At 45.0% G+C, this 12298-nt stretch overlaps 1 protein-coding gene across 3 annotated transcripts in view; it reads right to left on the bottom strand.

Annotated features, from left to right (window-relative positions):
- Window positions 1-1270: 1270 nt before the first annotated feature.
- CRYBG1 (crystallin beta-gamma domain containing 1) overlaps window positions 1271-12298 on the bottom strand; it is a 158756-nt gene continuing 147728 nt past the window's right edge. For all 3 annotated transcript variants that reach the window (XM_053288391.1, XM_053288323.1, XM_053288468.1), the window contains 4 exons: window positions 12020-12143; window positions 10758-10916; window positions 5903-6065; window positions 1271-2117 (listed from right to left, as the gene is read on the bottom strand). In XM_053288391.1, coding sequence (XP_053144366.1) covers window positions 2029-2117; window positions 5903-6065; window positions 10758-10916; window positions 12020-12143 — 535 coding nt within the window. In that variant the 3' untranslated portion in view covers window positions 1271-2028. The remainder of the gene's footprint in view (window positions 2118-5902; window positions 6066-10757; window positions 10917-12019; window positions 12144-12298) is intronic.

The raw sequence follows: 12298 nt of genomic DNA, 5'->3' as shown, positions 1-12298 counted from the left end.
CGAGGTGAAACATGGAGCTCATTACAATCACCAACAAATATCTCACACACACACTTGCTGCTGTCCATTTTTCACCACAACACTATCTCACAAACAAATCAAGCCACAACTCAAGGCAGGCAGGCACCTAAGTTCTGCCTTTGTCAGTCTGAAAACCAGATAGTTATAGCAGCAATAGCACAAAACTCAGTGCTGAGAAAAGAAAACCACAAAACCAAACCTTCCTCCTCTCCTGATGTATCTCCAAGAGAGGCAGGCAGAGTATAGGGGCTGTCTCTGCCTCCCAGTCCCTTTGAATACATTGTAAAATTACCTCTTGTTTCCTCTTCCCTGCCCCCAGCCAATGAGGGCACAGTTGCCCATGATGACACTTGATTTATATGATAACAGGCCAACCAAGCAGCAAGGAGATTGCAGCCAATCGGAAGCTGGTGCCAGAAAACCAATCAGCAAGGGAAAAACAGGCCTCCAAAATGGTGTTCCAAATGTGGAAGTGGTTAGGGTTTCTGCCCCGATCTCGAAATGGCCTGTTTTGAGTCAAAATGTTCTGCGCATCCCTATTCTGAACACACACATAGGTGACACAGGCTTTTCCAGTGTAGCAGTTCTGCATGTTCATTATAAGCTGGAATTTCAGTGGATATGTGCCAGTGCTACAGGACCCTAATAGGCATGTGCATGTACCTCAGTTTGTGTATTGGTTACAGTATGGGTGGGGGTCGGTGGGTGGAGGAAGCAGCACCTTTAAAAGTGAGTACAGCTGGCCCTACATGCTTGATTACCACTCCATGCAGCTTCCTGCTGTGGCAGTGCTCCCCCTCCCCCCAGCAGCCTGTGCATGGCCTCTGCGCATTCGCAGATGCCATTTTTGTGGTCAGCATGGTGTAGCTAACCATGCAAATGGCGTCCGTGTATGAGCAGAGGCAATTTGTGTGTGGGTACTGCTCCACTGCTGTGTACAGGCTGCTGGCGGGGAGCACTCCCTCAGCAGGAAGCTCCATGGAGTGGCAATCATGCAGGTAGGGCCTGAAGTACTCACATTTAAAGGTGCCACTCACCCCCCCCCCCGCCCTCACTCAAACTGCTGAATTCATGCACATGCCTAGACCTCAACACTGAAGTAAATCTGACGGCAGAATCAGACTGTATAAAACGCATGCACAAATGCAGGCAGCAAGTTTCACCTGGGGAAGATTGTGAAGCAGAGGCACACGGAATGGTGAGTAGCAAAGGTAGATTTTGCTTGAAAAGAGGCAACTGCTATGTTAAACCAGTTTTTAATTTTTTTTTTAATGAAATTTGGTTCTCAGGTTGATACTCAAATAAAAAACCCTCCTACACTTAAAGGTGAAAGAAACACACTTGCGCCTTTACAAAGAGCTAAATAATACTTGTATAAAGTAAGGCAGCTATGCAAATATGTAATGGGCAAATTTTAACAGCTGATAAGCTCATTTGGCATTCTAATCTGTTTGCTATAAACATCTGAGCTAAGTATCTTGATAGCAATCATAGACTTAAAAATATTTATTTACCTTACTAAAATATGTGAACATGCAACAGCAACTTTGTAAAAATAGAAATATTACCTGTATGATCTGAATTGTGTGTGTGGGGTGGGGGGAGTACTTACAGATGAATTTCTATTTTTTAAAAACATTCCAGTGCAAAAAGGCAAATTATGTTTCAGAATAGATCCCACAACACTAGTGGATTAAAACAGATCTTTGGAAATTAATTACTAATCCAGAATACATTTTAATTTGCAATTTTAAGTTATCACTGACCTGACATAACTGCTGGTGATAAATTTTAATAATGAATAAAGAAAAAAGTAACTGTAGGGGAAGGGTTGTTCGTTTTTATCGAGGAATACACTCACACATGCACAATTTGCTGGGGAGCATTACATTTTGCTGTTGAAGTTCCTGTGAAGCTTGCACAAGCATTGATCTGATGTCTTCTCTGCCGCCACTCCTCATATCCGAGTTAAGATAGGGCTGTTCCTCGGTTCCTAGTGGAATTTGTTTACATAACCATTGGCTCCCAGCACTGTGTTGGCTTGTCTTCACTGACTGAACTGACAATGAGGTGATTTTGATCATAGTGTGTTCCTCCTAGAATGAAAAAAAAAATGATAATTTTAGTAAAGCATTTGTAATGCTCAGGCAGACTGATACTGCATCACTGCAATATGTTGGAGACACTTGCTTATTAGTCTTTGCTTGAAAACCTTTGTGGGTTCTTGATGATCACACATGCTTCAAAATATACATAAGCAGAGAGACCAATGACATTTTACAGATATGGGGTGGGGACAGGGTTGCCTTTTCAAGCACTGGAGAGCCATACTGACATTTCATGGAAGAAAAGCTTCAGGAATAATCCCTCCCTGACTGCCATGTGACTCTTGCATTCTGCAATCATGCATCCATCTTGGCGGCAACTGGAAACCAGAGTCTTCAGTCCCAACTTAAGTTTATTCATTTAAGAGGCTGTTCAATTGTCTAGCAAATGTGAAAATTCTCAGATTTGGAGTTTACTTCATTGTGAACGACCTACAAATCTCAGTTTCCTAGTAAACAGCAGCCACCATCTTGCTAATTCTTAGGTGTGATTGTCACACCTAACATTACAATCCTGCACATGATTCTTGGAAGAAAATTCCACCATATTTATTTATTATTTATTTATTCAATTTCTATACTGCCCTTCCAAAAATGGCTCAGGGTGGTTTACACAGATAAATAATAAATAAAAATGGATCCCTGTTCCCAAAGGGCTCAATCTAAAAAAGAAACATAAGATAGACACCAACAACAGTCACTGGAGGTACTGTGCTGGGGGTGGATAGGGCCAGTTACTCTCTCCCTGCTAAATAAAGAGAATCACTACGTTAAAAGGTGCCTCTTTGCCAAGTTAGCAGGAAATGAGGCTTATTCCCAGATAAGCATGTACAGATTTGTGCTAAAGGTCTTGTTGAAAACCAGGGGACTTAAGCTGGTTGTGACCAGTGTTCTCTCGAATGGTTTTTCATCTGTGTGTGGAATGAGTTTTGTTCTGGGTGGCAGTATCAAGGCCATGTGTGCACATGTGCATTCAGAGTGGGTCCTTCTTGATTAAACCTGAGCGGGATCTAAAATCAACTGAGCGGATATTAAAAAACAAACAAACTTGTGAGCACACGCACGTGCACACGCCTTAGAGGGAACACTGGTTGTGACTAGCTTGATTCACTGGGACTACGTTATGACTAACTTTGGTTAGATTGGGACCTCAAGGCAACATGCTGAAGTTAGTTATGACGTACATCCCATTGAAATTAGTGGGACTTTATTTAGTCATGGCTTAATCTCATTGATTTTCAGGGTTTTCATGATTTCATAACTAACTAGTTTGGATGTTGCCCACGGTGTTGTCGATTGTGTACAAAATTTTAGGTTTATAGCCTGTGGGAAAATGTAACTGATATTAGGGTTCAGGTTCCATAGATATATAACTTGCATTATTTTAAACATTATTTTCAGATTTTGATAATCAAGTGGAAGCATTTAGTATTTTTAAAGTCATGATGTAGAAACTTTTAGAATTACAGAATGCTTATTGGTCAAAATGATTAGTCTGCTAGTCAAGCTGTGTACAAATTCTGCAAATAGAATGTAAGATACACAGCACGTCTAATTAGATAATTTTCATATTATCCAGCTGATATTTGCATGGAACAGCTCTTATGCTTCTATAAGGGAGGGGGTGGGATTTTTGCAGGATCTGTTCTCCATTGGCATATCCCTGACACCAACCCCCACACTATTCCTGTGGGTCTCATCTCCCAGGATAGACTTTTTGGAGAGCAGAGGGGACTGTAGGTCGGAGAAGGAGGAAAGTTTATTGCCCATGGTTCTATATAGATCAAAGTCATTTTCAGTATGGACTGCAGGTGGCCCTATATGAAAGGAAAAGGTCTGAACAGCTTTCTAAAAGACTTCAGGAGTTTAAAAAAACCCTAACACACACTGGCTGACATACCACTCAGCAAAAGTGGATGGTGGAGCACCTGCCTGTGCTGCTGCATGTTGGAGAAAACGATAAAGTTTTAATTTTGTTGCATTAAAACTTCACACACCCGCTCTCACTGCATTGTTCTGTACTAGCCGCTGTGAAAAACTATTTATCACCAACTGGAACTATTCCTGTCCACCCCACTCTGCTTATACTTCATACCCTTCATAAGATCTCTGAAAATCCAGTGGCTGGCATACCATGTGTCAGTAAAGTACCTGTCTGTGCTGCAGCATGTATGTATAACCTCTGTTGGGGCTGTTGCGGAACACAGCAGTTCTGCTCCCAATTAAAACTGTGCAGATGAAGTTGCACAATGCGACCCCCTTTATTTCCAGTGGTCACCGTGCTGCACAACTGCGTTTGTGCAACTTTCAAGTCAGAGCAGAACTCCTTTCTGGCTATTACAAGACTCTGTTCAAAGAACAGAAGCTTAATGCACTAATTCACTTTATCCTCAAGAGGGCATCACTACACACTGTCAACTATGAGCTCATATTGTAGGCTAGGCATTAAGATCCTGCTATGATTTTCTTTTAGACTATAAGAGGACAGTGGGCACCTGTGTATTTTTAAAATGAGAATAAAGATTCTTCCTCCTGACACGGTATTTTTAAAAGGAGATAGGCAGTTGCTCTGGTGAGCAGCTGCCGCCCCATTGCAGCACGGTCATGCTTAAAATGTAAAAGCAGCAGCTATACTGCAGTCCTCTTTAAAACGCCACGCTGATGGGGTGCTCCTTCCAGCAGCCCTTGCATGGCTTCAGCACACATGGCATCGGCACTGGTAGGTTTGGGGGGACTCTAGTGATGCTTCTTTCAGCTTCCTTTTTTGTTACAGGGTGTGTTTTGCTTTCTAGGAGTCCCTGTCTAAGGATCATGAAAGCAGCCATGTCCCATCCTCTTTGCATCAAGTAGCCTTGCCCCCTATCTAGGCAAAAACAAGCTATGCACACCAAGTCACATTCGGTTAGTTAATCAGAACAGAAGGGCAACTGTCAGAAGGTAGTAAGACATTGCTAAAAGAGCTGAGTGGAACGTAGGTTGTGCAGGGCCCAAAGAGAACCAAATGGTGTATGTATGCCTTCCTGTTAACACTGTATGGAAGTTCACTTTTCAGCAAGTACAAGATTGGAGATGTTCAAATAACAGTGGCTGACGTGTGTCTTGTTGGTGCTGCAAACTCTTGTCAGAGCCGCTGTAGACACGTTAGGCAGTCTGGGCTCTGCTGAAGTAGTATGGTGGCCCATGGGGTGCTACCACAGTGACTCCCATCCACCACTGCTCAACAGAACTGGGGCTGCCTGATGTGTCCACAGGAGCCTCAACGTGTTTCACAGGGTCAATGAGATGCCTTAATAAGAGCGACTAGCTGGGCCAGGGGGAGAGCATCCCCCACTGCCATCACCTCCGCCCATGCCCTTTCCCATGCCTGCCTGCCGCTTCCCCATCACCGCCATTGCTTCTTTCCCATCTGGCCTCTGTCGTCTTCTTCTGCCTGCCCACCGACTGGCCGCCGCTTTTTCCCCCCACTGGGCCCCCGGCCCAGCTGCCACCACCGCCATTTTGCCATCTGTGTGCTTTTGGGGACTGGGTGTTCTCCCCTCCCTCCCGTCCCACTCTCTTGCCCTCCCCCCCACCTGGCCTCCACGGCCAGGTGCCCCGCCGCCACCTACTTCTGTGGCCGGGCCCACCACCACTGGCCTCTGTGGCTGGGCCTGCCACGGTGGTGGCGACCAATCCTCCTGGGTGCGCCTCAGCCAATGGGGGCACTGGGACGCACATTCTAAGGCACACCCAGGAGAATTTATATATATATATGATAGATAGGAAGTAGTTCTTACCTTTAATATCTAAAACTAAATTTGGCTTCATCTTGCTGTAGATCCTGCCATCTGGCTTAATAGTCCAAAATTGTTTTTCTTCATTCTGCTCAAGTGCCAGGCCCAGTTTTGCACCAGGAGTGATGAGATTTCCTACAATTGTCAAGCAGAAATCTTCTGCTACCTGTGCAGTTAAGCAAACAATATCAGTAAAGAGCCATGCTAGAATTTGTGCATATGCTACTTTAATATTGAAGGTTCCTTATGATATTCTACCATGTAACAAGATGTACAATATTTATTATCAGAGATGGAAAAATTAATGTTACACGAAGAACACTCAGATTAGGGCAAAGATAGATTCCTTAGCTTTTTGAGTTCTTTTCCTAACTCGTTTAGAAGTGAAAAAAGGAAACAGTCCTAAGTGTCTGTACACATGTACTGTTTGTGTTTGTGTGAATGTCTGCACATGCATTTAGAAATGAGCAGGAAGTGTACTACTGTACATGTGTTGGACATAATTATACATGAGTACAGACCTGTAGTTTTGCACACTGTGATAACGTCTTCATAATCTCATGACCTCACAAATTCCAAGCACAGATAAGGCAACTAAGGCCGATTTCATTCTGCTTTGCAGTAATGTACAAACTGTTCATTGTACACTTAAGGCACCATAATGCTCATCTTTGCCACAGAGAAGATGAAGAAAGCTAACTGGAATAGTACACAACTCTTCAAGTTGAAAAACTTACGTGGACCTGGCCACAGTAATTCGTCAAGCTACGGTACATCACTACTAGTATGTGCTCTACGTGGGACTGCCCTTAAAAAGTGGTCAGAAACTGCAATTGATCTGAAATGAAGCAGCCAGACTTCCACTGTAGTGTGGCGGCAGCTTGCTGCACAAAGCACATAACCTCAATATTATTCCAGTTTCACTGGCTTCCAGTTTGTTTCTGGGTCCAAGTTAAAGTGCAGATGTAAAACTTTAAAGTCCAAAACAGTCTGGGGTCAGGAGATGTGAAGGGCTGTCTCACCCTATGAACCTGCCTGCTGGTAGGTAGGTTCTCCAACATTCTAGGCCCTGCCCTTATTCCACACCCCTCCACCTTCAGAAGCGAGGTGGCATGAAGGCCAGGAGCTGTTTCAGTCACAGCACCAGTTGTGGAACACCCTCCTTACAGTGGCTGCCTGGCCAAGCCACTGCTTTCTTTTCAGAGATCGGTAAAAACCTGCCTCTTCAAGAAAAATGTTTGGAAGTTGATACATTTTGTTTACTGTGATGCTTCGTGTATTAAATGCGATTTTTACTGCTGCTTACTGTATGTTGTTTTATTCACTTGTAAACAGTCTTTAGGGTCCTCTTGGACCAAATTTCTGGGGTGCTAAATGAAACAAATACATAAAAGCATTTCAGTTGCTTGCTCCTGAAGCTTCTGTAGAACTGTAAACATGAACTCCTCGACACAAATTCTCTGTTCACCCAGACCGCAATGCTAAGCACATGTTAAGTGCACTTAAACTTAAAACTAAATGCAAGCAATGGGACTTAACTTCCAAATAAATATGCTTGAACATATGAAGCTGCCTTATACAGTCAGATGATTGCTATGAGTACGCCAGTACCATCTTCTCTGAATGGCAGTGCCCTTCCAAGACCTCATGGAAAGGTCTTTCCCAGTCCTGCTGCCAGAGATCCCTTTAACTGGAGATGCTGCCTGGGACTGAACCTGGGACCTTCTTCATGCAAATGCTCTATTACATGAGCAAATGGTTCCTCCCCAGTTCTGCTTAGCACTGGGTTACAAGAATATAGCTGACTGTGCTTAAATGGAAGCTATGTTGTAATATGAGTTGCATGTTATATTACATATGGTATCATTCAAAATACTGAAAACATTTTGCATTGTTTTAGGTGGGGCGTTAAAATGAACACCTCCACTTTTACAGTCTTTTGTAAACCCATAGCTTCTCATAGATCCATGTCCGAACATGCTCTTAGCTTACTGAAAGGAAGAAAAGCTTTCTCCAGCTAGGGCATAATTGATGGGGTTGAGAAATATCTTCCTTTGGCACAATGCTTTGATGAATGTTATACAACTTCTTTAAACAGAAAAGACAAATGGCCTGTCACTCATGTTGTGTACACTTGATTTGATGTTAGAGCCTGAAAAAAATCAAGGGCTTTGATCACAACTGTAAGTAAATCAACAGGATTTATTTCCAGGTGAAACATTGGGGATTGGTGGTTAAACTGGAGTTGGCATGAATTACTGTGATAAGCACTGAGATAGGAGATTAGTCTATAATCTGATCCCAAAACAGAAAAACGGCATCAAACAGCAAAAGTATTCTTATGAATACTCTAGACTGCTTTTACAATTCAATGAGGAAGTTCTTACGATCAGCAAGAACTGGGCTAATGAAGCCAAGCCTGGTCTTGGAGGATTGTAAGAACCACTGGGAGCCTCGTAGCTCTCGGTGGTAGGGGTGTGCACCGGACCGCGGACCTGCGGTTCGGCACTGGGGTGGGGGGTTTCATTAAGGGCGGGGGGGGGGCTTTACTCACCCCTCCCGCGCTTTGCTGCTTTGGCGCCATAATTAGTTTAAAAAATGCGCCGCAGAATCGCTCGCCGCCCGCTCGCCGCTCCGGGGCTCCTTCTTGTCTTCAAAATCGGGCGGCAGGATACTTCCCTGCTGCCCCCGAAGCCCCCTCAAGCCATTTTAGCTCTTTAAATCTCGCCAGTTATAGCACTCGGTCCGGGTATCCTGCCGCCCGATTTTGAAGACAAGAAGGAGCCCCGGAGCGGCGAGTGGGCGGCGAGCGATTCTGTGGCGCATTTTTTAAACTAATTATGGCGCCAAAGCAGCAAAGCGTGGGAGGGGTGAGTAAAGCCCCCCCCGCCCTTAATGGAACCCCCCACCCTAACCCTCCCGAACCAAAACCACCCCTTGTCCGGACCGGTTCGGAGGCCAGTAGAATGGCCTCCGAACCGATCCGTGCACACTACTACTCGGTGGTGCCAAACTTGACAAAGAGGCCCACCACTTAGTCAGGGTTATGGGCACAGGTGTGCCTTTAACCTGGGCTAAATGATCATGTGTCGGCGCTGTGTGGCTCTGACACAGCAGCAGCCTCCCAGCCAGCGCCAGAGGAATCCCCATAACGCACCATGCACTTGTGTGGTGCGTTATGGGAGTTCTGGTTGCATTTCAGTTGCCGACCCTCCGGGCTGCCAGAGGAGACAGCTGCACATCTGGGCGCATGATCTTTGTGCCCAGATGCAGGCCAGGGATCATCTGCAGGGGAGGTAAGCTTTTAAAGGTTTCCTCACCTTACACCCTCAAGCCCTTTCTCATTGATCGTGAGAAAGGGCTCAATGTTTTCTCCCCTATTTCAGTGCTAAGAATTAATAGTGGGTAATAGCAATTGTAGAGAATTCATGCTTCTGAAGGATTCACAATCTTACATGTAGAAATAATCCTTCTGCAGGTTTAAAAAAAAAAACACCCAAAACCAAGAATTGCAATTGCACTTCAGTATTGTCATCACTGACTCACATGTTGCACAGTGTTATGTGGGTGTTTCCACTACTGCGGGTGTCTAAGGAAGGGCTGGTGGTCTTGCACAGCACGTCTGCCCTTCAGGAGTGTTACTTACATTGGCTTCCATTCTGTGCAGATCTCTGCCCATGTAAGAAGGGGGTCAGCTCAGTGCATCCGAGCCACTATAAAGCATGCCCGGGCAGCTTCTGAAGGCAGTTCCGGTGCTACCCTCATTGGGAATGATGAGAACAACTTTGGAACTGCATTTTCACAATGCTTAGTAGTCACGCAGCAGCCCTGTCTTTGGAAGCAGTGTGGGCAGGCTTTATAGGGGCTTGGTTGGAAGCAGCGAGCTAGTATCTCTCTTTCATGGATGGGGACGTAAGCACAGAATGTAAGCCAGTGCAAGTACTGCTCCTGAAGTGTGGGTGTGCTACTTTAAGTATTGACACATTTGTGCTCTTGTGGAAGATTGCTGAAGCTTCTTTAGATTCCCATAGCAGTGCAGGCGGATCAGAAACACTTGCATAAAACTGCACAACATGTGGGCCAACGACTAGCAAAAAAAAAAAAAAAAATTCATATATGGAAGTCAATTGGCCATCATGTCCTTGAGTCTAAAGTAGTTTCTTGTCATTAATTTCCTGCTCTCCTATATCAGGCTAACATATCACAATTGTCATTGCTTTAGAAAAAAGCACAGAAACACAGGAAATACAGTACATCATACCAAACACCATCATAAATTTCTATTCCAGAAATGGCTGAAGATCTTATATTGAATATACGCTAGTCTTCTCCACAATTAAAAAATAAAATAAAATAAATTTCTGCTTCCTCTCTCAATGGCAAATGAATCCCATACATAAGAACTACTTAATTTTTCTCTGAAGCAATGGCAATTGTGATATGTTAGCCTGCTATAGGAGAGCAGGAAGTTAACAATGAGAAACTACTTTAGACTCAAGGACATGATGGGCAGCAAACAGGAGTTATTCCTAACAGCCTGGTTCCATCCACTTTGTTTGGAAGCAGGTCTGACTGAAGCAGGAGGGAAGGAATAGTTGTCCAGGGCACTGCACGAATGGGGCCTTGTTCTGCAGCACAGCAATGCAGACTGGAGCAATGCCAATTCAGCATGAGGTCCCCTACAAACTATTCTCGCCCTTGGCCCTGCAAAAGCTAGACAGCCCCTGCTTGAAAGTAAATCACTTTTGTTCAGCATATCTTGTCCAAGAGACTTTCTGCTTTTCTTAATGAAAACATGTGAATAATGCTGAATGGTAAACCTTACAAGTGGCAGGGAGTATTTAACATATAACCTTACTTTGCTTTTGATGAATCCATCTTGATAAACCCAGACTTGCTCATCAGATTTAGAATCTTCTACAACCTGTATCCTCAGAAGATTCAAGTCATCTAGGTTTCCATCAGTTGACATGAACTTTCCTGTTTCTTTGTTTTGAAGTCTGAAGTACACTCGTTTCTGTTAAAAGACCACAGCTCTTGTACCACAACATCTGCAAGCATTATGTCCTACTAGCTGACCTGCACAGAGCATCTGTGCGCTCTTTGGGGCTGGCTGTCCCACCCCCATCCTGTCCCACTCTCTCTTGCCCCCTCCCTCCTGCCCCTCCCCTCTCTCTTGCCCCCTCCCCCAGTCTTTCCCCTCTCCTCCCCTCCCCCTTGCCCCACTCTCTTTCCCTCTCTCCTGCCCTCCTCTCCCCGCTTCCCCATGCTCGCCACAGGCTGTCCCACTCACTTCCCCGCCCCCTAGCCAGCTCTCCTACTCGCCTGGCGGTCCCATCGCTGCCTCCTGTTTCCTGTGGCCAGGCCAGGCCGCCGCTGCCGCTTCCTCACGCGGGACGGGCCAGGCCGTCCCACCGCTGCCGCTTCCCAGCGGCCAGCTGAGGCCGCCGACGCCTCCTTTCCCCAGTCAGCCTGGCCAGGCCAGGCCATCCCACCACCGGCTCCTTCCAGTGGCCAGGCAAGGCCACCGCCTCCTCACCCGGGATGGCCCACCGCCACCTCCTCCCACCGCCACCTCCTCTAGCCGTTTTGCGGCCTGCTGTGGCCGCCACCTCCATTTTTTCTTTCCCTTCAAGTCTTGCCCAAGGCTGGAACTCTTGCAATGTGTCGTGAGAGTTCCGCCTCCAAATCCAAGAGGGCACACATGCCGGCTAAGTGAATTAAATACATAGATATGTAGACAACCTCAGCATAAACACACTTATATCTAAAGTAAGAGTTGCAGGCGGGAAACATTTCTGCACATGCATCAAGGGAAGAGGTGATTTCAGTGATCTCTCTTTTGACCAGCAGCCACTCATGCCTCCAAAAATATGTCCCTGAGTTCCCGCAATTCTCAGGGACATATTTTTGAGAGGCACAAATGGCTGCAGAAGGAAGGGGATTGTTAAAAATCACCCTTCCCCTCCATGCGTGCACAGAAGCAGTTTCAACATGCAATTTCAATTGGTACTTCCCATACAATACTGAGAGACTGAATATGATTGGTTCAATAGTATAAGTAGAATGCAGAACATTCACACATGCTTTGACAACTGAGAGGGGGCTGCACATTCTTACCTGCAGTAAGGGTCGTAGAGAACCTATTCTATGGTAGCCACTTATCTCATACCAGTTTGGTATTTTTCTAGGTGATAATAAAATCTGACGGCCTCTGTAATTATTGTGTTCATAAATAACCCATCTGAAACAAACAAAGCACCCCCAAATATGTTATGAACTAGATCCAGAAGATAAATTTCTAAGAATTAAGAGAAACAAACAGTTACACATAAAATCTTTATAGATTTTATTTACACTACAGTCCTAAATACATCATCATGTTTCATACAAACCAAT

The sequence above is a fragment of the Hemicordylus capensis genome, chromosome 1, assembly GCF_027244095.1.
Source record: "Hemicordylus capensis ecotype Gifberg chromosome 1, rHemCap1.1.pri, whole genome shotgun sequence".
NCBI classification, from domain to species: Eukaryota; Metazoa; Chordata; class Lepidosauria; order Squamata; family Cordylidae; genus Hemicordylus; species Hemicordylus capensis.
Note: the sequence above shows the minus strand (reverse complement) of the source record. Positions and strands in the feature narration are given on the sequence as shown.